General features: G+C 38.7%; 1 protein-coding gene across 1 annotated transcript in view; it reads left to right on the top strand.

Moving 5' to 3' along the window:
* The window catches only part of Dock7 (dedicator of cytokinesis 7), a 198,439-nt gene extending 174,062 nt beyond the window's left edge, over nucleotides 1-24,377 (top strand). Inside the window, exons 41-48 of the mRNA XM_028778777.1 lie at nucleotides 1,353-1,484; nucleotides 10,133-10,267; nucleotides 11,396-11,485; nucleotides 11,606-11,842; nucleotides 12,192-12,335; nucleotides 13,907-14,013; nucleotides 20,692-20,859; nucleotides 23,935-24,377. Coding sequence (XP_028634610.1) covers nucleotides 1,353-1,484; nucleotides 10,133-10,267; nucleotides 11,396-11,485; nucleotides 11,606-11,842; nucleotides 12,192-12,335; nucleotides 13,907-14,013; nucleotides 20,692-20,859; nucleotides 23,935-23,977 — 1,056 coding nt within the window. The 3' untranslated portion in view covers nucleotides 23,978-24,377. The remainder of the gene's footprint in view (nucleotides 1-1,352; nucleotides 1,485-10,132; nucleotides 10,268-11,395; nucleotides 11,486-11,605; nucleotides 11,843-12,191; nucleotides 12,336-13,906; nucleotides 14,014-20,691; nucleotides 20,860-23,934) is intronic.
* The last annotated feature ends 1,255 nt before the right edge of the window (nucleotides 24,378-25,632 follow it).

Here is a 25,632-nt window from a genome sequence, read left to right on the forward strand (position 1 = left end):
CTAATACAAATGTGTACCTCGAGTTGGCATGAGGAAGGGTAAGAAGTCCATATGTAGAGAGTGCTCTTTCTTTAGGCGGTGCTGGTGCGCTCGCATTATTACCATCTTTATCCTTGCTGGTCCTTAGATCCCACGTGTTTAAGTATAATGATTTTCAAGCTCTTAAAAATATTTTTTTAGACTTCAGTCCTTTCAAAAATGTCCTATTTCTAAGGACCAGGATCATTCCATTTTTGTCATAGACTAGAGGGTCTTTTTGCTATTGACAGAGTAATTTAGTAATTTTCTGTGTCTGAATATACATGTAGTTTCAGTAATTCACAAAAGTACATTTAGATTAAAGACTAGTGGTATGTTGGGCAGAAATTCTTTTGTTTATACATAGTATTAATATATTAATTCTTTTAAAGTTTTTAATTTAATTAACATACTTCCTAGAGAATTTTAGTTAGGCTAAATTCATATCCCCATTAAAGCTACATTATTGCTTAAAGATCCTCCTGTGATCTGGCCTGAAAGATCATGGAAGTCTTATCCTTGGGAAAGCACACGTGCTAATCTGTGACACCCTGGGAAAGCTGCTCTCTCTCCCCTTCTAGTGCCATCTGCTAGGAGAAAGTGCAGCCCCAGTGCCAACACGCCAGACCCTGTATGTCCATAAAGATCAAGTTATTTAAAGACTTCCCAAGAATTTCTAGTAAGCAGCTTCCTGTGCCTACTTACAATTTTGGAAAGGTAAATGATTTAGGTTTTTCCAGAGGCTACAGATGCTCTGATTGTAAGAGAATAGGGGATCTGTTACCTATATAATAATTGAATTTCTTGCAGTCCTCAGAACTAGTTTTCAAGAGTTATATGCACATATACATATTTACCTTAGTGAAGTCATTATAGGAAAGATGGGAAGAGGATGTCCAGTTCATATTATACATCAACATAAGTATTCATGAATGTATAGAGTATAAATACATACACACTTGAGTCCTTTCAGAGGAAAAGATTACATAAAATTGGCTTTTAAGTTTTAATATGCTTAAAATTAGACCTATTGGGAAAGCTTCTTCTTTTTTTTTAATTGGATATTTTATTTACATTTCATATGTTATCCCCTTACCCCATCCCCCACCCACCCGGGAACCCCCCATCCCCTTACCCCTCCTCCTTCTTCTCTGTAGATGTAACCCCACCTACCCTCCCCACTCCTACTTCCCCACCCTCAAAATTCCCACCCCCTGGGGCGTCCAGCCTTCATTAGTATTATCTTAATAAAAATGTTGAATTTATGAATTCTAATTATCTTACTTTTCATTGATGTAAAAGAAAGCAGTATCTCACAGATACTATTTTTGTAGGCGGGCATGTATGAAGCGGTTAATGAGGTTTACAAAGTACTCATTCCTATTCATGAAGCTAATCGGGATGCAAAGAAGCTCTCCACAATCCATGGCAAACTCCAGGAAGCGTTCAGCAAAATCGTTCACCAGGTAACAGTTCCCACTTCTGACTTTATTAGCTGGGGAGGTGTCTACAGACCTTAACACTGCCTTGTGCTCTCGCCTAACCAAATCCCATGGAATGGCATTTACTTGGGTTAAAAGATAGTTTGTAGTTAAAACCAGACTTATTAACAAAAAAAAGGAATGAATTTAAAGTGGTCATGACTATTAGAAACTCCCCAAATGACGTTTTTCTTTGTCAAATTTTTCAATTATTATCATTTAGCAATGTTTTGGAATTTTATTTCTGTATTACATTGTAGATTATAATTATGGGTTTGATTTAAATTTAAATTAAATTTGATTTAATTTAAATTAACACCTGTTTCTTTGGTGCCAAAAAGTTTTTATGTGTAACTTAACTTTTTTGTTGAATGATATGAAAATGTAATGAAATCCTAGTATTTTTACTGCTTTAGCTGTGTTTCTCCTACACCTGCACTCTCACCCAGTGTTTCTAAGCTAAAAACAATGACCAAAACAAGTTCTTACACAATTTATAGAGTGAGGTTAGTACTTTAATTCACCAAAATCAGAATCAAACTTTATTGGAAAATGAAATAGACTATTAGTGGTTGGTGCCTTCTGACTAAGTCACTGGCTCCACTGAAACGTTCCTGTTGGGCCTCCTCCTCCTCTTCCTCCTCCTGCATGATTTTGCTCCCTTCCCATGCACGACTTCCACAAGGCAGTGGAGGAGTGACTGAATCCTCACTCCTGCGTGCAGCTCTGCAACAGTTTTACTGTTTACTAGCCTGACCGCCATGGCCAGGCTGTCACAGATGAGTAGACAGAATCTGAAAGTAAAGTGGGTTGTTCCTGTTAAGCCAGAGCTCTATCGTAATCTTCTAAAATATTGACGTTCCAAAAGGTTGGTTGGGCTTCCTGGTGGTAACTGTTACTTTTTATAATCAATTATCCACATGTTCTGAGGAACTTCATCTGCCTTGAGAGCTCTATGGTGCAAATTACACATATCCAGTCTACAACATGTAGAACTACTAGTGGTTTTTCAGAAAGCTCCATCCATTTGATTCAGTTCCTGTCATTTTGCAAAATTGCAGTGTGTGTCCTGTCTAACCTGGATATTTCAGTGGAATGTAGCTCCTGGTAGTCAGAGACCTGAATTAGACACAGAAACAGAATAGGCGGCAGATTCTATTTCCCTAAAATGTGTACTATAGACTTAAAAAGTACTTTTCGTTTTAAAGCTTACCTTTTCAAAGGCAAAATTTTAGGAACTGAATTTTGAACAAATGTGTTATAAAATTTCTGTTGGTCTTAGATGATAGAATATGTTCTGTTTAAAATATTTTGTTATCCTCTGGGGAGAAGAATGTAATATGGTACCGTATAACTGACCTTCCTTTGGCCTCTTTGTTCTTTTGAACAGTTTTTTTATGACTTGCCCTTTTTTTACTTTTTGTTACACAGAGTACTGGCTGGGAGGTAGGTGATGCTTTAGTTAGTTAAAGGCACTAATAGATGAATTTGACCAGATTTCTTATGCCAATGCTTTGCCCACATGTGCTAGCTGTGGGTATTCTGTTGCTGTTTGCTTATCAACTGAATTCATTAACCAAAGAAATGTTGTTAAAATACTGTAAGTTATTTTAAGAACTGTTTGATGTAGAGGTTGCAGGCAGTGCATGGAAACCCGTTTCACTAATGAGATTCTTTGGTAAATGAGCCACTGTGTTCCCACTGCAGTTTGTTTTTATCCTCTGACGTGTTTCTGTCATCAACACTTAGACACAAATCTCTTTCTTAACCATGTTTCACTCACTTACAGAGGTCGATTTATGGTATTGCTCAGAGGTATAAATAGAAAATATTGTATTGGTCTGCTGCTGTCAGTCAGAGAACACACTATTTTCTGTGCCTTTGTATAAGAGAAAAGTCATCTGTGTATTCTACTGGCATCTTGTCGGGAAAGATGGGTGCAGACTGTGTTGATAACGAAATGCGGGTGGGAAATGGGTATGCTGGAATTGATAAACGGGAAGAGTCACTTTACCCTGGATATAGCCCTCACCCCAGGAAAGAAATTCATTTTGGTCACTTAAATTTAGTTAGGGAGCAAGATAGAGAAACTGAGAAAACTTAGTATTTAAAAATTTGACTTCATATTCTGATAGTGTTTAATCCTGTATAATGAAGGCATTTGCTTCCTTTTATGTAGTAGTTAAATTTGGAAATGTTAAATATAAAATAAATCTTATCTGAAATTGAATTTTTCATCTTTCTGTAAAGAAGAAAATTCTCTAAATAATGCCCTAGTAGTGAATACAGTCTTGGGTTAGGTGTGTGGCTTTGCCTCTCTACTTAAATTGGCTGAATATAGTAGGCTTCTCTATTTGATTCCTTGTAATCCTTGTTTGGAGACCCAGAAAGAAAACCTTAGAGCCAGATGTCACAGTGGCTGTCTTCCCATTCTGAAATAGCGCCTGCCTCTACTTATCTTTACATGGGCCATCTCCTTTACATTCACCTTCATCCTCCAGATTAAATGTGTATGACCTCATTAATACCTAAAATATAGTGTCTTATTTCTGTGGCTTCATCTAGATATATGCAGTCTTGCCACAGCCATCTCCAAGGGATAAGGTTCCTCATGGATATTCTAACAAGAAATAGAGTTAGCTGAAAACTAGACGTAAAATTAAGACTATATGAAAACCTCTGAGCAGTTTTTTACTAGTCTGCTTGATGCTAAATCGACCCCTGGATAATATCCTCTCCACTGGTTTTGACACTAACACCATCCTCCCATCGTGTGCTGCATGGTGAAGGTTTTGCTTCCTCTTTTGCATCCTTGTCACTGCCTGTGCTGGATCTTCAGCTTCATCGCATCTGAACTTGGTGCACGTGTGGTTTTTGCTGTATTTGTTAAACTTAAGTGAATGCTTGCATTTTAAAAATGTGTTTGCTACCATTTGCTGCTTAAATGTTTTGAAATTCCCCTAATTAAAATGCTTTCTGTTTTCTCTCTCTTGCCCCTGGTTGCTGACCTCCTCCCTACCTTTACTATTGTCTATTGTGGTAAGTTCCTATCTTGTGAATATTTTCCTGTTTAACTCTGACAGCTTCAGTGATTTCATTTTTTTCTGAAAACTGTTTCTTAGCTAATTTCTTAGTATTCTCATAGAACGCTCATGGACTGATACCTAGTAAGGACAATTTATGTATAGCATAAGCTCCTTGAGTCTGCATTGCTCCACGGTTTACATTCTGCTCTTGGTTCAGTAGAAATTCTGTGACTTGGCAAAGCTTTTTGGAGACAGAGAGAGGGAGGGAGAGGGAGAGGGAGAGGGGGAGGGGGAGGGAGGGGGAGGGGGCGGGGGGGAGAACTCTTGACCATATTTAGTAGTTTGCTGAAGTGTTTACATGTCAAGTGACACATGAAACTCCCAAGAACTTGCCAGTGTTGACTACGACATTTTGTTCCTTAATATCTTAATTTTCATTTTTTCCCAAAGCCCATTTATTGTTCTCTAAATAATATGAAATAAATCATTTCCTATGGCACACTTAAAATATTTTTAAAAGAAAAAATTCAGGCTGGAGAGATGGTTCAGTGGTTAAGAGCACTGACTGTTCTACCAGAGGTCCTGAGTTTCAATTCCCAGCACCCACATGGTGGCTCACAACCATCTGTAATAAGATCTGATGCCCCCTTCTGGTGTGTCTGATGACAGCAACAGTGCACTCATATACATAAAATAAATAAATAGAATTAGAAACAGCTAATTACAGTGGTGGGGAGGAATTAACCTAAACAAGGAGTCTTTTTGTTTCTGTTTTGTTTTGTTTGTTTTGTTTTGAGGATGGAGCATAGGATACTTTCAGGTTGCAGGGGAGGATTTGTGATACAAGAGGAGAAAGAGAGAGTGGGTAGAAAGCATTCATGGGCCTTTAACTCTAGAACAGGACACTAGGTATGCTGGCTACAGGACCATTGAGTGGGAAGAACCATGTGTCCTCAGAAGTGCTTTGTAGAGTTGCTATCTCCCTGGTGGCAGACCAGAAGGTGGATCTAGTAGGACCCTGCTATACTGTTTTGTTTTGCCTCCTCTGCTGGCTCCGTGGTTAGCAAACTGTAGATGACATTGGATATGACATTTTGTCTGGGGATAGAGATATATAATGATTAGAATTGAACTTCAGATTAGAAACTAGTTAGGCTGAATCAGAGATGTGTATGTCTGTTAAACTGCCACTTGATTTTTACATTGGATTATAAAAGAAAGATCTGCAAAATGCAGAAAGTTATGGTAGAGGATGGTACTGTAATATAGAGGTGATAAAGCAAACAGAGAAGGAGAGGTGATTCTATAGTGAATTACTCAGCAGTCATGGTGGCATATGCTTTTAATCCCAGGACTCAGGAAGCTGAGGCTGGAAGATCAGGGGTTCAAGGCCAGTGTTGGCTATCTAGGGAGTTCTAGGCTACCCTGGACTACATGAAACCCTGCTTTAAAACTGGAACAAAACAAAAATAAGTTAAGAATAAGTTGAATTACTTAAAGAACTTCACAGGAAATCTTAAGAAAAACACCAGAGAAGTAAAGACAACTCAAAGGCCATTCTGGAATCCTAGGGTTTCTGTCTGTGAGTGGAATCTGGAAAGGATGTAGATGAAGTAAAGTTTGATGTGGACGCCACATAAAAATGCCAGAAATTTTTTATTTTGCTTTGTTTTGTTTCATCTGTAAGATGAGGATCAAAATAGTGGTACCAGTCACAGAATTCTGCCAATTATTAATGTAATACATGTAGGCTGGGCATGCTGTTGCATGCCTGTAAGTTTAACTGTCTGTAGACCTAAGCAGGTTGATTGGGAGTTCAAGCCAGCATAGGCTAAAAAACTGAATAGAAAAGAAAGTTAAGCCGGGCGGTGGTGGCGCACGCCTTTAATCCCAGCACTTGGGAGGCAGAGGCAGGCGGATTTCTGAGTTCGAGGCCAGCCTGGTCTACAGAGTGAGTTCCAGGACAGCCAGGGCTACACAGAGAAACCCTGTCTGGAAAAAAAAAAGAAGAAAGAGAAAAAAAGAAAGTTAATATAATACATATAAAGTGTTTCTAACACAGCAAATACTCAAGCATGTTGGAGACGACTTTTATTGCTGCTGTGTTTATACTGTTGACATTACTATTATTCTCACTTAAAATCTTTTGGTTTTGTTGATGATGCTGATATAATGGGAATCAGACCCACAGTCAGGTGCTGGAGTGCTGCGCTATCCCTAGCTCCTGTTAAATCAACATAAGACTTAAGCAAAGAGGCCAGGTACAATGGCACATCCTATAATCCCACCCATTCCAGAGGAGGGGGCAAAAGGATCATGTGTTCGAGGTCAATCTGGAAAGTTTAGCAAAATCTTATATTACCATAGAAAGTGAAAAAGAAAAAAGGGATTAGATGCCATCCATTGCTAGAATGCCTGCCAGGGCATGGAAGGCCTGGGTCAACCCCTCAAAAAAATCGGTTAGGTAGATGTTCATGGAATATATTCCCAAGTAGAAATCTTGGCCAGAAGAATCTGACAAATAGTCTTTAGAAAGAATAGGCCTAACAGAAGGGAAAGGAGATGAGCACTGTGTCCAATACTGATACACCTGTGTGGAAGTCAGATAGTGTAGGGAACAGCAGAGTGTCCTGGTGCAAGTGCACACTTGCTCAACGGGCTCCTGCCTTAGCAAAGAAAACAAAGCTAGAACAAATGTAAGTATGTTTGACATGGGATGTAGTTTGCTGGTGCATAGTTTGATCTTAACCTCTAGAGTTAAGAAAACCGTAAGTACAACCGCTTATGAAGAATAAGCTATATATAGTGTGGGAGTGGTGTGAAATTCAGAGTGAATTCTAAACAGTAAAGGAAATAATGCTAACTTATTCAAAACAAAAGCAGGTATCAGAACAAAAGAAAATTAAGTTGGAGGAATGTCCTTTTGCTACGAGTGAAGCTACATGATTATGCTTTGAAAACTAGATACTGGCCAGTAGGTGAGCAAGAGAATTCTAAATCAAAATATCGTTACTCAGACTATTAGCCTCTCTTTGTCTATGTTCACCATCTATAGCACACCCATGCGCACACACACATGCACATACACACCATCCAGGAACTCCTTGTAGTTCTCTGATGCTCTTGTCTCCTGTGTGTCTATTGATTTTCTCTGTTCCACCCATGCTGTTCTCCATTCTGTTCCTCAAGTACATCAGGTAGGCTCTGGCCTCAGAGCCTCTGCACTGGCTCTCCGTTTGGTTGGAGTATATTTTCCCCAGAAATCAATATGAATAGCTTTTTACATCTTTCCTCAGCTGTCACTTGCTTGATGAGACCTCTCTCCCTTTCTCTGGTGAAGTCATGTGTTGTGATGCCTGATGTACCTTAGGCACTCGATACTTGAATGGATGGTTGGATGGTTTCCTTCATATAGGTTCCCTTTTATGATTGGATCTAACTTTTTTTTTTTGCCTATATCTACTGGAATGTCCCTTCCTTTTTCCTCTATCGGCTTGCCCCCTCTCCTTTTTTAATGTTGAGCCCTGTGGATGGCTAGAACCCTAACTGTGATTTGGCTCCAACAAAATTCATCTTCTATTCTTGATAGTACTCATTACAGTATGTACTAATATAAATTCTAATATTTGATTTCATATTTTATTCTTTTGAGGAGCAAGTCTTATTTTTATTCTGTCAGTGAAGATAAATAATAACATAACAATATCAATGCAAAAAGTATATTTAGAAAGGTAGTTAAGTTTTAGTCAGATTTAGGCAGTGAGTCATGGTACCTTCCCCATCAGGTCACATCACAAGACTGTCTATGTTTTGGGATCATACACATTATGGGGTATCTCTGGAAAGACCAATAAAATTGAAGCAAGATAGTAATTACTATTATACCATGGTTGAGAGTTGGAAAGTTTAGCTAAGGGAAGTGAATCCTAATTACTGTCTTTAAATATTAAGGATTTAAAGTAATATTTTAACCTGGAAGCCGCTGAGGCCATGCAGCTAGAATAGAATAGTGTAATATGTTTGGTTTTCAGAAGGACTGCTTTTCTGTATGAAACATAGTCTGAAAGCTAACAATCACAGATCTGTAAGCAGTCGTCTTAGGGTTTTCACTTGTGATCCATGCAATGCCTTCTTGCTTTGATCGTCAAAGTAATACTATTGCCTGCTGCTGGATCCAATAAAAATTGTTGTGAAATTTATTTAATTCACCCCGAGATTTCATTTACTGTAAGAATCAGTTAATATTTATGTTACATTTTAAAATGAAAATGTTTTTAAGTTAAAATTTTTATTTTTTAGCTCCAAAGATATTTTTCTTATTGTAGATGAGAATATGGGGTTATCTTACTTTTTCTTGCTTTGGTATTATAAAACTGGTAAATTAAGGATCAAAGTTTCTCATCTTGCTTAATTATCTGTAACATTTATTGTTCACTTTTTAAATGTATATACCATATGATCTTTTCTATATAGCAAAAATAAATATAAAGCAATTTAGGCTTAAGAAGAATTGAGAGGAACTTTATGCTTTATGTGGTTTGTATGAGAGTCACTGCAGAAACCTTCTGAAACTGCTTTGGGTCTGTAATCTTCAAATTGTATGAGAAGTGCCCAGATGTTGTCCTTATTGAAAGAATTGGTTCTCACTGAACTTGTGTAAGAATTAGAATGATTTTTGTCCTTGTATGTGCTGTATGGTTAATGTTAAGTCATATCACAGAATTGTGTGTATCTGGGTGGTCATACAGGATATCACTGAAAAGACCATAACAGAAGCAAAATAATAATTCTAATACATAAACAGGGCATTGGGAAGTTTGGAGGGTGCTTTTGGCGATCTTTAAAATACAACCCCTCTCAAAATGTTATTATTACATTGCACCCAGATTTTTCCTTTCTATTTCATTTATACTCTTCTACATACAAATATTTGTATTAACAATGATACTGATTTAAGAATTTTATGCCGGGCGATGGTGGCGCACGCCTTTAATCCCAGCACTTGGGAGGCAGAGGCAGGCGGATTTCTGAGTTCTAGCGAGGCCAGCCTGGTCTACAGAGTGAGTTCCAGGATAGCCAGGGCTACACAGAGAAACCCTGTCTCAAAAAACCAAAAAAAAAAAAAAAAAAAAAAAAAGAATTTTTACATTAGTATTTCTGAAGGGTCTTGATGTTTTGCTGATTTTGTACTCTATGCCGGATGCTATCCTTGGCTCTTAACTTCTATGGTCTCTTTTTAATATATTCAAAGAGACTAAGAGAAGGATTATGTTGACTTGAAAATGTATTAGTGATGTGTTTTAATTAACTTTTATATTAAGACCTTTTGGTTCAATAAGGAAAATAAGTTAATATAGCCCAACTGTATGGATTTAAAAACAGAGACCATTTTGTTTCATTTAGTAAGAAATGTAATTAGCATAATCCTTGTTAGAAATAATGAAGAAAGACCATTTTATTTGTTTTTACCCTTATTTGAAAATAAACATCATTTTGAGCTAATTTTTTGCAGTGTTTTGGAAATTTTATAATATAGCAATCTAAGCATAATATAAAAAAAAAAGCAAAAAGTCTTTGTATTAAATTTTCTCATTTTCCTAAACCTAGGATGGTAAGCGGATGTTTGGCACCTATTTCCGTGTTGGTTTTTATGGAACCAAGTTCGGGGATTTGGATGAACAGGAATTTGTTTACAAGGAGCCTGCAATAACCAAACTCGCAGAGATTTCTCACAGATTGGAGGTGAATGCCGTGGTAGTTCACGAATGTCATGTTTCTATATAAAGTAGATTTTCACATCAATTTTAATTAAGTAAGTCAGATAAATGACTTCTGTGGCATATAAGAATTTTTGAGAGGTACAATAGCACCTTTTCAAAGCCTTTAAATCTTATATGACAACAGTAAATTATTATTAGCTATACTTTTGAGGATTTATTTTCACACATATTTTCTTAGCTCCTTTGTCCGTCAGAATTACTCTGATTTGTCTATACTTGAGTAAAAGATGAGAAGCTAAGTAGCAGTGTGTAATAAGATTGGAAGCAGAAGCCCAGGAAGTGGCTGACTCACCCGTGTCTGTTGCGACGTCCTCATCCTCAGAGGTGAATGAAACACTGGAGCCACGCCTGGAGAACATTGGAGTCGCTCTGAGAACTCCTTGCTTCTCACATAGATGACTGCTTTATAGTTACTTTATATTTACATCATTCCATTCCGGTCGCTCCTCTGAACCTTTCTTTTCCTGCTCCGAGTGGCTTGTGCCTCAGGTGCATTAGTGTCACCGAGGAGAGTCCCAGATCCAACCCCAGACCTTCTAAATCAAAGTCCACACTTCAACAGGATCCCTAAGAGGCGTGTGCACACACACACACACACACACACAGAACAGTTGGGGAAGCAGGGCTCTAGGCTGGCTGCTACTCTCAGCTAGTGTTGACTCTTAAGGTGACTTTACTGGCTTTGGGTTCCACAAACTGGCTCAAACTATGACTCCTTACTTTTATGAGTGAGGTAAGTCTTGAGAAATACTGAGACCATGTTACCCAAACTTTATCCTGCAAAACCCCTTTGTGAGGATAATTTCTGGCGGTCCTCCTGGATGGCTGCATTTAAAGGTCACCTCCTTTGCTGTTTTAGTTTTTTCTTCTGAACCATTGACCGAACTGCAGCTCTTGAGGTCCCCTTGTAAAAACCTGAGCTTTTATTGGAGAAAAAGAAAAATTGGCTGTTATTTAATTGCATGGATGGAGATGGCATGGCTAGAACAAAACCTGCCAAATCTCCTCCTCTTGCTGAGGAGTCTCCCTCAAGGGCCTACTCTGGTTCACTGGGAAAGTCATGTAAAAGATTTCCTCCTCTTCATTACAGGGATTTTATGGAGAAAGATTTGGAGAGGATGTGCTTGAAGTAATCAAAGACTCTAATCCTGTAGACAAGTGTAAATTAGATCCAAACAAGGTAGGTTGATGACATTATAATGATGTGTGATTGTGCCTTTGAAGATTTCCATGTCGTTTGGCTTGGCACACACTAGGTGACAGGTTACTGTTGGTGAATGTGGACCTTCTCCCTTTCCAGGCATACATTCAGATTACCTACGTGGAGCCATTCTTTGACACCTATGAGATGAAGGACAGAATCACTTATTTTGACAAAAATTACAATCTCCGGCGTTTCATGTACTGTACACCCTTCACTTTAGATGGTCGTGCTCATGGGGAACTTCATGAACAGTTCAAACGGAAGACCATTCTGACAACGTCTCATGCCTTCCCTTACATTAAAACAAGGGTCAATGTCACTCACAAAGAAGAGGTAACTCCACAGTGGAGGAAAAAGAATTCACGAAACTAATACATTCACACTCTGAATTTATATGTGGTTTTAGCAGAAGATGTCTCCCACCCTCTTTGTATGCTAGGATTTGACCTTTGTTGCTCATTCATTTTTGGATATCCTCTAAGTTGCTAATTCATCCTCAGTTTATGTTTTTTAAAGTAACTATTGATTTTTATGTTTATTAATTTAGGGATTATTAATTGAAGTTTAGATTTTGTTACATGAAAGCTTATCATGTGTCCCCATTTCTTCTGACTTCCTTATTTAAAGCTCAGTAGGTAGTGTTCAGTCAGTACACTGACCTGATTGCTACTGTTCTACTTAGATAATCTTAACACCAATTGAAGTTGCTATCGAAGACATGCAGAAAAAGACACAGGAATTGGCATTTGCAACACATCAGGATCCAGCAGACCCCAAAATGCTTCAAATGGTCCTCCAGGGGTCTGTAGGAACAACTGTAAACCAGGTTCGTACTTCTTGCTGAGTGTGTGCCATTGGCTTACATACTGGACTTGAAGAAACACTGTAATGTTTACAGAATGACAGAATCATGCAAATTAGTTGGAAAGAGTATGTATTGGATTGGTCACATGGTACTAAAGTGTAAATGGAAAAACATCTCTGTCACAGTTTTCATGCCTCCTTCTCCTATGCCTATGCTTATATTATAGAAATTTGGTCACTTACAATAGTCTCTGCTAGATGGTTATGGTGGCATATGCTCTTAAATCTACATTGGAGAGGCAGAGGCAGGCAGATTCTCTGTGAGTTCAAGGCCAGCCTGATCTATGTAGCAAGTTGTAAATCAGCTGAGACTACATAATGAGACCCTGTCTCATAAAACAAAACAAAATTCTTTCATTAAAAAAAGTATACATGATTACAAAAAAGACTCATTTCCAGAGCTGTATTTAACATATGTGAACCTCTGCTCTCTTAGATTCTCGATGATGTTTCCTTCTCCAAAGCTTCTTCACAATGAGCGCTATAGAATAAGTAATCTGGAATCATTTGGGAAATTGTAATAATATTTTCATATAAGATAGCACTAGTGGTTTTCATACATGTTGAAAGTCGTCATAATATCCCCTATAGTTGATTTGCTGAGAGAGTCTTTCTCACGACTTTAGGCATGGCCCCAACAATACCCCCATTTACGAACATCAAGAAAACTGTTAGTCAGATTTTGCATAATATGTCTTAACTACTTTTTGGATTAAGGAGCAATATCAAGAAATGCTGTAGGGTATAACTGAAGCGGGACCTTTGTGCCCCTAACACATGTGATGTTTATTTCTTCCCTTCACATAATTTAAAAGACTCTTCTGTTTAATTTACTGGATCAGGAGTAACTTTTACAATGCCGAGAGAAGTTGCTTTTGTAAAATCAAGTGCAATAGCCAGTGGATTGGAGATGCATTAAAACTTGGGCATCAAGAATCATTAAAAAAGCCGGGCAGGCCAGGTGGTGGTGGCACATACCTTTAATCCCAGCACTTGGGAGGCAGAGGCAGGCTGATTTTTGAGTTCGAGGCCAGCCTGGTCTACAGAGTGAGTTCCAGGACAGCCAGGACTACACAGAGAAACCCTGTCTCGAAAAACCAAAAAAAAGAAAAAAGAAAAGAAAAAAAGCCAGGCAGTGGTAGCACACGCCTTTAATCCCAACACTTGGGAGGCAGAGGCAGGCAGATTTCTGAGTTCGAGGCCAGCCTGGTCTACAGAGTGAGTTCCAGGACAGCCAGGGCTACACAGACAAACGCTGTCTCAAAAAAAAAAAAAAAAAAAAAAAAGACAAAATAAAAAAATACAAGGTGCATTGATAAAGTCAAAGGCCTATTCATTTCTTTGGAGGATGAACCACTACAAAATTAATCTGACTATAGAAGGCAAGAATGTAGATAAGATGTCTGGAGTATCTGGAGCAGGCTGTCTGAAGAGTCCTAAGAGACGTGCAGCCCTGTGACTGCTGTGGTCCTGTGGGTAAACGCCATGACTCTAAAGAACAAGAACAATTCATCGTTTCCTTTTATCTTTCAGGGACCTCTGGAGGTTGCCCAGGTCTTCCTGTCTGAAATACCTGGTGACCCAAAGCTGTTCAGACATCACAACAAGCTGCGCCTTTGCTTCAAGGACTTTACTAAAAGGTAATTGAGGCTTCTTGCAAAAAGAACTTCAAATTAAGAGTGGCCAATACCACAGTTTGAGATGAGAGCCACAAGGAATTGTTGAAAACAGAAACTAGGAATTGGTTCAACAGGTGAAGCAATCTGTGTGGCATTTATTGTTTTTTTGTTTTTTTCAAGACTTATTTATTTTTATTTATGAGTACACTGTAGCTGTCTTCAGACACACACCAGAAGAGGGCATCAGATCCCATTACAGATGGTTGTGAGCCACCATGTGGTTGCTGGGAATTGAACTTTGGACCTCTGGACAAGTAGTCAGTGCTCTTGACCACTGAGCCATCTCTCCAGCCTGCATGTACTGTTCTTTACCAGCATAGACCTGCACCCTTCCATACTCCAACTCTTTTAACTTGAAAGCTGCTGTTTATGCCAGAAAATGAGTATTATTCTTCAGCATGCAGCACCATTTCCCTCAGTTAGGAAACTGAAACAGAAAATGTTGAAATCCTAACTTTATCAGTGTATGTATGTCCCTGTCCAGTCACTTAGTCTTTGTGATCATCACAACAAATGAAAGATAATGTAATCTACCTCTCAGAGAGAGGCTTACAGACCAGGTTAAATAATACCTAGGTATCCAGGCTCTCGGTGAGTTATTAGGAAGACTCAGAAGACTCAGCTTGTGACTATTCTGATTCTGTGACTTTTTGTACTTGAAAAATACAAAGTATCAGCAAAGTGGGGAGCATGTGGTATAAAGCTCACAGGGTCTCCTGCAGTGCAGACACAGGCTGCATTGAATTCCTCCAGCAATAAACTATAACAGCCATTGTGGAACTCTTTGGGGAGGGCATATTAAAACACCAGACTTACAGGAGGAAGGCAGATTCACCATAATATCTGCAACTGTGAGCCCCTCCCCAAATCTGGAGACCAAGAGCCAGCATTCTAGTAACCTTCTAAGGACAGCAGGCTTGGTGTTTAGTCTTAACTCCCCCAGCTCAAGTCAACTTTAAAAAACTACTAGACTAATATTTGGCATATAATAGGTACTCAATAAATATTAGGTTTTGCTAACTCTCTAATTCCTAATTTTTATTTACTAACAGTATGATCACAAAAGAGGGAATTGATTAATACATCTTGGCAGTGTCAGGAAAGATTCCACACATTTTATGTGGACCTTGAAAAGTTAATTCTAGATTTTAGACATAAAAGGGAAAAGAATGTATGAAACAGGAAAAACCATGAGCCAACTTCTGCATCTGTGTAGGAATGGTCAGTAATCCAGAGATTTTGAAACCATCAGGTCATGAGGATGAGTCTGAGAACACCTGAGTAAGGAAAGTAAGCACTACACCCCAGTGGTAGAACATGTGCCTAGTCCCCTGCACCACCATAGTATTTCTGAAAGAATCACTGAACGAGTGACTGAGGCCCAGCTAACAGAGCCACAGACCAGAGCACCCAGTCTTGCACCTCCTAACACAATGTATCTTGTCCACTCACTTACTGAATGTGTTTATTAAAATAAAAATAACTTTATTGTACATTGATTTTTGTTTTGTTGTTTTGCTTTTTTTTATTTTTTTTCTGGTTTTGGGTGGGGTGGGGTTGGGGAATGTTTGTTCATTTGTTTGTTCAAGACAGGGTTTTTCTGTGTAGCTTTGGCTGTTCTGGAACTTACTCTGTAGACCAGGCTGGTCTTGAACTCTTAGAGATCCGACTGCCTTTGCCTCCTGAGTGCTGGGATTGAAGGCGGCGTTCCTTGCCATCACTGGCTGGCCATTGGTTTTTATGATCAGCAAATGTGAATGGTGCTGTCTTGCTTAGGTAGCTTGGAATGATAGCTCTTCCCTTTTTATTCCATTAGCTTTACAAAATTCTCCCTTCCTTCCACCTGAGCTTTACAGGCATTCAAATTTAAATTTAAAAAAGCTTCATCAAGGTCTGGAGGACACAGCTCAGGTGGGAGAGTGTTTGTGTGGCATGTATGAAGTCCTTCTAGGTTTGATTCCTGGGACTATATAAAATTAGCACACACCTGTAATTCCAGCCCTTGAGAGGTACACACAGGAAAATCAGAAGTTCAGCAAGTTTGACTCCAAAGTGGACTAAATCAGATTCTGTCACAGAAACTAAACAAACATAATTCGTTATCTAAAATTTTGTGATTTTAAAATTTAAATTTATTTTTAACTGATAGGTTGATAAAATGATATGTGAATATGCTACATAATGTTCAAATCAGGAGCAAATATCTCCTAAGAAAGTTTCCATTTCTTAACCGTGAACATGTTCAAAATCTTTTCTTCTAACTTTTTGGGTATACTGTGTAGCACTGTTGTCCATGGTTACCGTACTCTGTAATAGCATACCAGGCAGGGTGTCTCATTCCAGACTGGTGTAGCTGAGCACCCTTTGTTCAGTTTCTCTTTGCCCATCGCCCTGCCCTTCTCCCTGCATCTGGTGACTACCATTTTGCTTCCAACTTCTATAAGGATCACAGTTTTATATTACAAGTGTGCAACACCCATCTTCCTGCACTAGGCTTATTTCACTTTTACAGTGACCATTTTCTACGTATTGTTATGGCTAAGACTTATATTGTACATATGCACCATATTCATATGTTTGAGTATGCATGCATGGGGAGATCAGATGTTGACACTGGGTCTCTTCCTTATTCATTTTCTATCTTATATTTTGAAAGAGTCCCTCCGTAAGCAAACTGCACTGGCTGGCTAGTGAGCCCCAGGGACCCTCCTGTCTCCTGCCTCCTTTCCACCCACCCACCACTGAGATTAACACGTTCATAAAACCCACCTGGCTCATTTTGTTGTGTTTTGTTGTTTGTTTGCTTACATGTGTGCTAGGGGATTGGGTCATCATGCTTGGTACCAACTAAGCCACCTCACCCCCATCCCCAAATAAACCATCTTTTTTCCCTTTATTATTAAATTTGTTCTTTGACTGTTTGATATTTATGTAATGGATCCAGAGTTACTTCAGCCTCCACCCCCTCTCATCTCCTGCCCACCCCTGCTAACCTCATTCATCATTTGATAGAGGTGTAGGTTGTTCCCACTCTTGGCTGTTGTAAATCATGTTGCAATGAACAGGATAGGGGTGGGTGTGTAAATGTCTCTTTGACCTAATGGACTGACCGTTTTTCTTTTGTGCATATTCCTGGCTGTGCCATTTGGTTATTCTAATTGGTTTTGGTTTTTTAAGCTTTTTTTTTATGAGTATGAGTGTTTTGCCTGTGTGTGTACAAGTGTATCATATATGTCCCTGGTGCCTGCAGAAGCCAGAAAAAAAGGAGTTATAAGCACTGGAGTTACATATGGTTGTGAGCCACCATGTATGTGCTAGGAGCCAAAACCAGGGCCTTTCAGGAGCAGCTCATACCCACTGAGGGTTCTCTCCAGCCCCCATTTCTGGTGCTTGTGAAGAGCTACATGCTGTTTCCTGTGGGGTACAGAGGGGCTGCCCTTTCCCCACATCTTACCATCACTTGCTACTTGGTGTCTCTTGATAATAGCCATTCTAACTAGGAGGAGGTAGTTTTTATTTGCATTTTTCTAATGTTGACTTTTTTGTGTATTCATTTGCATAACCTTTGAGATCAGTATCTGTATCTTGTTGCATTGTTGAACTTTTACATTTGAGTTCGTTATGTGCCCTGGATATTAATCCTACCTCACATGTATATCTTGCACATATTCCCATGTGTAGGTTGTTCTTTTCCTCTGTTGGTTATTTCCTGAAGTTGGTATAAGAAGCTCTTTAGTTTGATGTTTTTCTATAGAGTAATCATTTGGCTAGATGGGCTCATGGCATTGGTTTTGGGATGCAGCAGGAAGCCAGTTCCTACCATGACCTGTGCCACTTCCTGGCAGATACACATATGGAGACTTCTGGAACTGACAGGTTTCAATAGTCATTTCATTAATTGGGAAGGTTACTACAACAGAATAAACCCTACTAATTTGGGGCCAGATGATCATGGGACAATCCAGTTCTCATTGGGCCATTTACATTTAGTAGTAGACAGTCAGATAACTTTCTGCTTACTGTTGGGGATATTTTACCATGACTGCAAGCATGATTTACCATGATTGTAAACAGTTGTCTTTTTTAATATGCTTTTTAAAATTTGCTTTTCTGTTTCTTTTTGCTTTCATACAAACAAGGCATGCATAGGACTACTGAGCTGTATGCTCAGCCCAAACAGACTTTGTTCAGGGGAATGAACTCTTGTAGTCAACAGGACTCCTTAAGTGTTACTATCAGGACAAAGGACTTTCTCCTTTTCAATTATATAGAAGGCTCAAAAGTTTTTAAATGGTTCATAATATAAACTTTACAGACCTCCAGTGACATAGCTGGAGTGCTACTACATGCCTATAAGCCCATTCGGAGGCTGAAACAGGAGGATTGCTGTTAGTTTAAGGTCAACCTGAGTTATACAGTGAGGTTCAGTCCAGTTTCAAAGAAAGAAAAAGCAAGTGGGGGAGTGTGAGGAAAAAAAATTAGAGATAATATTCCATTTTAATTTTTCAATATTAGCTGTGTTTTTTCAACTAACACACACACCACCATTGTTCACAGTTTACAAATAATCTTAAATTATAAGAGAACATTTTTTTTTTTTACTTTATATGAGTACACTGTAGCTGTCTTTAGGCACACCAGAAAAAGACATTGGATCCCATTACAGATGATTATGAGCCACCATGTGGTTGCTGAGTATTGAACTCAAGACCTCTGGAAGAGCTCTTACGCACTCAGCCATCTATAGCCCCTATTTCAGTTAAAATTAGAACCATTATGTAAATGGTGATATTATTTAGTCAGTTTAACTGCATTGGTATTCTGACTTCTGTTTATCTGTTTGAATTTAAATGTGGTATAATTTATGTCACAGCGGGTCTTCTTTCTTTTCTTGAGTTAAACTTTCCATCATGAAGTCATTGAGCCAAAATACATAAACATTTGGATATATATAGTGTACACCACAAAATGTCTCCAGTATTAATAATGCCAAGAAATGCATCCATGCCCTACTTTGTTATATAACACATAATAAATAGGATGTCTTCTGATCAGTTTTGAGTGACACTTCAGTTTGTTTTTAATTACCAAAAATAATACTTTCTGTGTACTTACTTTTGGTCTGAAGCTTTTTCTTTTAAAACTTAAACTCATTAAATATTGAATTAAAATAATGATTTCTATACTCTAATATCATGCTCATGCTTTACTCCCAAAAGCAGGCAGTGTGCTGAACTTCTGTTTTCTCATTCATTTTGTCTTTATGGTTTTATCAGAAATCACTGAATCTCTGAGCGATGTACTGTTTCTGCCAGCTTCTGTATCCAGTGACTGTGTCTATAAGTGTTGCTTTAGCTAATGTCTGTGTGTTCCACTGTATGAATATATGTGCTTCTTTCCTCCAACTGCTATATTTTGATTATATTTGGAGACTCCTGGCTGTGTTGCTATTGTAAAACATATACATATAAAATATGTACATAGAAGAATGTCTGAACTGAATGCCACAGGTGCAACAGATGTGCACCTGAATGCAGTGCTCTGGGTTCATATGCTTAGCTACACTTAGGTGATAGCACAGTTTTTCCAAAATATATAAACTCATGAGTTTATTCTTTTTCAAATTGCTTTTCAGTATTAACACTTTTTTTAATTTTTAAAAATTAATATATTTGTTTTTATCTGTGTTTGTGCACACACACCTAAATGGTCTGGCCCGCTTGTGTCGGAGTCGGTTCTCTTTCTGCCATGTGGGTCTCGGGATCAGGTGGTCAAGCTTGGTGGCCTTTTCTAATATAAAATCAGCATTTAGAGCTATCCATTTTTCTAAGCATCATCTGAGCTGTGTGCACAAGCAAGGGGATATTTAGCTATACGTATGCAGATATGGCTTTGTTGTGTTGAGACAGCCTGTGTAAGCCTTGAACTTGCTGTTCTGCTTCAACCTCTCAGCTGGTAGGATTAGAGGCATGTGCCACCACTCCAGGCCTGTATATTAATTTTTAAAATGTCTTTTTCTTGACTATTTGAATAAATTGGATAATGATCATTATCTATTTATTAAACCAAACCTTTTATTTCAACATGGGGGAAAAACAGTGGTGCCATTTCCTGCATTTGATCTCCCTGCACTGTCAAAGACAAATAGTAGCACATACTTCCCAGGACTCAGAAAGCAGAGGCAGAAGAATCACAAGTTCTAGGCTAGCCTGGGCTACAAATTAATAAAATTTATTTTCAACTTAATGAGTACATGAAGTGTTTATCAGATTTTTAAAGAAACTCAGATGCCTGTTGCATCACAGACAAGAAGCAGAGAGCGCCTGACACAGTATACCTTCAGAGGCACACCACTGCTGACCTACTTCAGTATCTAGGCCACCCTCCTAATAAGCCACTGACGAAGTTAGCATCTCATGATCCACTCACCTCAGTCCATGAGCTAGGACAAAGCCTTCAACACATGAAGTCTGTGGGGACATTTTAACACCTAAACCATAACGGCAATTAAACCTAAAACAAGATAATCATTTGTATCAACTGCATGGGTGTGTGTGTGTGTGTGTGTGTGTGTGTGTTTAGAATTACAAATTTCTAAGGGAAGAGAAATGTCTAAACATGTATTTTCTTACCCCCTAGGTGTGAGGATGCCTTAAGAAAAAACAAGAGCTTAATTGGGCCAGATCAAAAGGAGTATCAAAGAGAACTGGAGAGAAATTACCATCGCCTTAAAGAGGCTCTGCAGCCACTGATAAACAGAAAGATCCCTCAGCTGTACAAGGCTGTGTTGCCTGTCACTTGCCACAGGTATGCTAAGTGCTTCCTCCACACACCTTTTTAGAAAAACTGCTTGATTTTAATAGTGTTACAGCTTATTATAAAATTTCAGGTGTTGTGTCCCCAGAAATCTAACAAATCCAACTAGTCTAAGCTTTGCCACTTAGTCTTGATCGGTATGAAGTCAGCCTTTTTCTGTGCGGGGCAGGCTAACTGGAACAGTATTAAGTCTGGCTTCATAAACTTCTCCTAAACTCTCCCATTCCAAGTCCTGTCCCAGCTTCTGGCACTCCCGTGAGAGAATTCACTAGAATGTTTCATTAGCAAGGCCTCCCTTCACTTTGCCGCACCAGTCGTCAGTAGACTACATAACCTGGAGCTGCACAAAGCAGAGCAGGTGTCCTGACTGTCCAGGAAGCTGCCGTCATTTTCTCTTTGACAAGTCAGAAACGAGTTTTCTCCAAGTGAATCTCAGCTACACATGAGCGGTGTGTGCGTCCTGTGCAGTGCAGGGTTGCACCTGGCACCCACTCTGCAGTACCTGAGCCCTGGAAACCCAGCAGCATCTACCTGTTAGATTATTGTGGCAGGTGTTTTATCACCCTTTTCTTTGAAATGGTAAACTAATAAACAAATTGAGTTGTATAGTAAGTTAACATTTGAGAAGCTGCTGTTTGAGTGTGGATTGAGAAAGGAGTCTACCCTGTCAACAGCAGAAGCACAGCTTGTGCTCCTTAATGGTCATTTTATATGTGTGGATGTGAGAAACACATTCACATGTTCATTCAAACAAAACCTTCACCTGTACACCCTGTCATCCCAGCATTAAAGGCTGAAGCAGGGCTGTGAGTGGAAGGAGAGTCTGGGCCACTTAGACAAATACTGACTTAAAAAAAAGAAGTCTGCTCCATGTCACAGCCTCCAGGGAGATCTGTCTCCTCCACAAGCTACAGAAAGTGGGGAGGTACAAAGAACATTATTCACTTGTGGTAAAATACATGCTTCTCTTACCCCACACCTATGGGGGAGTAAGTAACTCCTTTCAGAGGTCCCAGAAAGGAAGAAAGCAACTTTCCATTTTCCCTTCAGTTTTGAAATCTCTAGCTACATGTGCCTGGCTCCATCACCAGTCCCAGCAGGCCAAGGGGATGAAGGTGCAAGGTATCCAGTAATCAAGCACGTAGCAAATCCTTCGTCCAGTTCCTTCCTGTGCTAAGGCTGTTCTACCTGGAGGACACTCATCTCCCTAGTCTAGTCCTCTAAACTTCTTACTATAGACATGTAATATTTGGTTCTCTTAGTTTTTTGCTTTTGTTGTTCGGTTTGGTGGTTGTTTAGGAGGTGGCAGTTTTTTGGTGTTACTACTTAAACCAGGTTAGTTGATCTTCATTTCCCTGCATTGGTTTCATCATACATCACAGGCATACATCACCAAGCCCAGATCTAGGAAACTTTCCTAGTTTTAATTTTTTTTTTTTTTTGGAGGGGTGGGTGTCAAGACAAGGTTTCTCTATGTAACCCTGGCTGTCATGGAACTTATCTATAGACCAGACTGACCTCAGAGATCCTCCTGCCTCTGGCTCTTAAGTGCTGGGACTAAATGTATGTACCACCACTGCCCATTGTCCCTTTTCTGTTTTTAAAAAGAAAATATATCCTTTTTGAAACAAGGTCTCCTGTAGCTCAGTCTGACCTTGAACTTAATATGTAAAGAATGACTGGAACTTCTGGTCCTCCTGCTTCCTCCTCCAGATCCTTCACTACAGGGATCATGTAGATAGTGCTGAGAGACTAACCAGGGTGCATGCCAGACATGCATCCAGCTGTTTAACTACAGATGTTTATGTGCACCAAATGTGTATGAAGATGCCCTTGGAGACTGGAGGGCATCAGGTCTGGAACTGGAGTTATACAAGGTTGTGAGCCACCTGATTCGGGTGTTGGGAACCTAATCTAGGTCCCTCTACAAGGGCAGGAAGCACTCTTAACCACTAAGCCATCATTCCAGCTTAAGTATTCTTTTTCTTAATGAATAGTATATCCAGCTTTCAAAACCTTCCCCTGGAACCAAAACAGCAGTCTTTAAAATCCAAAGCTAAATGCCATTCACTTTATAACTGCTTCTAACCTTTCTTAAACGTCCAGGCACTTATTTAACTATCAGGAAGGATGAGCAAGAGTTCACGAAGAAGGAAAATTCTATAAAAAATAAACATTTCATGAATAAAATCCTAGTCTATAGAACTTAGGAGATAAAAATTTCTTAGGATTTTGATTGTCAAAATGTGATCTGGGACCTTGACTTTGTCCATCTCCTTCCCTTCCTATGTGTAGACTGGGTAGGACTGGGTGAGATGTGCTTTTGTAAATGATTGGCTGTAGAAGCACGTTGGAGCACTCAGGCCTTCTACCCTTAAGCTAGACATTACAAATGAGTGCTACTCTTTTGGAGTGTTTCTGCATTTTGTTTTGTCCCTGGCTAGCCTCAAACTCAGAGCTCCACCTCTCTCTGCTGAAATTAAAGGTGGGTGAGTGACAAGTGCCTGACCTTTGTAAGTTATTTGTAATAAAATGCAAATTACCTTGTAAAATAACTTAAAATGTTCACTTAATTTCAAATATGGTAAGCATCAATATATAATCCCACATAAAGTACTTTGTAATTTGAGAACCACTTGATTCCAAATTTATGATTAGAGAAATACTTCCCGGCTGGAGACATGGCTCAGAGGTTAAGAACACTGACTGCTCTTCCAGAGGTCCTGAGTTTAATTCCCAGCAACCACATGGTGGCTGGCTCACAACCATCTGTAGTGGTATCTGATGCCCTCTTCTGGTGTGTCTGACAGCTACCGTGTACTCACATAAATAAATTAAAAAAAAAAAAAAAAAACTTGCTTCATCTTACCATAGTAATCTTGAATATTCCAGAAATCTCTCCCATGGCAGCTACAGGACAAATAATCAATAGCCTGGTAAACTGGCTCCTATCACATACCCCTAATCTATAGATAAATCTGAAGCCAGACTCTGACAACGTATGTAAGATGGCAGAAAAAAAACAAAACAAACCTGTTTGTAACTATATCCTCTTCTTCTCCTCAGAGATTCCTTCAGTCGAATGAGCCTTCGAAAAATGGAACTCTAAAATATACACCTGTTCATTTCATTTGAAAAGAGCCATGTATTCAACATTGAGGTCTATTGAAAAATAGGACTTGGAGGTCACTCTGGAAGCAATAGCATTGATTTACTCTGAAGAATATGCTCCCAGAGGCAGGCTGTTAATGTGAGGCTTGTGGCTGTGGTTTCTAACCTTCTGGTAACATGCTGTCATCTTAAAAACAAAAAGGTTTAATGATTCAAAGGTACAGTACACATTTACAATTATTTATACCATAGCTAATGTTAAATTTATTTACTTTTAAGTTCTTATTTTTTAATTTATATTACCATTTATAGATTCATTCATTTTTGAACCATTTTAAATGTAGTAATGCTTATTTTAAAGGTACTATTAAATATGTGAATGTTTACACTAATTTTAATGAGTGAGATTTTAATTTATTACAATGGGAAAAAATGAATTGACCGGCTCTAAACTGGTATTACAACGCCCCAAATTAGGTAATGGGAAATACTCCTCTGCCCCAAAACAAGATTTGTTAAGAAATTGCCAAAATGTGTTTAATAAAACATTCCTATAAATGGTTATATACCAGAATCTAACACCAGTGATATGCTAATGACAGTAATTTGATCTTGAGTCATTTTATTAGTATCAAATTCATTAATCAGCAGTTTGAACTGATTTCTGTGCCTTAATTTATCAAGTGTTTACTGACTGAACCATTAACTAGAAATTTGCTTTAAGGCTACTTGGTATCACTAAAGGTAACACCAAGCTGGGGTCTCACTGATTTTAGTCTACCAATTAAATGAGAAGTTACATGGTTTTACAGAATAAACTAGTTGCTATCATCAAGATAATTTCAATATAAAAAGGGTACACAGAAAAAAGTTAATGTTTTCCACTCTTGGCACAATTCCCCCTGCATATCCATGGTCTCTGAAATGTCTCAAACGTTTAGGTGATACTGTGGCTTACACAACAGCAACAATGATACTCATCACTCCTGTCACTTGAAATGGCATTCTTTCCCTTCTTTGGTGGGCTGTGGGGTGGCAAAGGAGGTAACCATTAGGGAGAAAACACTAAGTGAACCTGTCATTTCCCATTGGGTTACCTGAACTGTTTGACATCTCAGGGACTTTTAAGAGTTATGTAAGTATGCTTTAGTTATGAAATACCAGTTATTTTCTCATGAGTTGCAATACAGATTTCTTACTCCATTTTGTTATACTTCCTGACAATGTTTTCTAAAAACACAACCTTTCTTGCCTCAGGAATCTCTACAGCTCTAATAGACAGCACAGGATGGTTATTTTTAAAAGTTCTACCAGTGATTCTAAACTAAAGGGAAGGTACAAAGACGCATCATCTCACTCCCATCACACCGTCAGTGAGGAAACGTTAATAAGAAATCTTTCCTCCATTTCATGGACTGTTACTCCAGTAGCATTTGTATATTTATTCAGGTGAGTGTTCCTTTACAAGTCCTAAAACAAATGACGTAAACTAGGTAAGGATATATTATTAGTTTCTCCTCTAAAAATTTTTTCACCTCTGCTTCACTGCTGAGTATCAAAGTAATTTATGCTTGATTACTCTTATACATATACATTAAGAACTCCACTTGGATAAAAAAATACATTTCTTTAAAAAAAAATCACACATTTATA

The sequence above is a fragment of the Grammomys surdaster genome, unplaced genomic scaffold (genome assembly GCF_004785775.1).
Source record: "Grammomys surdaster isolate TR1022 unplaced genomic scaffold, NIH_TR_1.0 341, whole genome shotgun sequence".
NCBI classification, from domain to species: Eukaryota; Metazoa; Chordata; class Mammalia; order Rodentia; family Muridae; genus Grammomys; species Grammomys surdaster.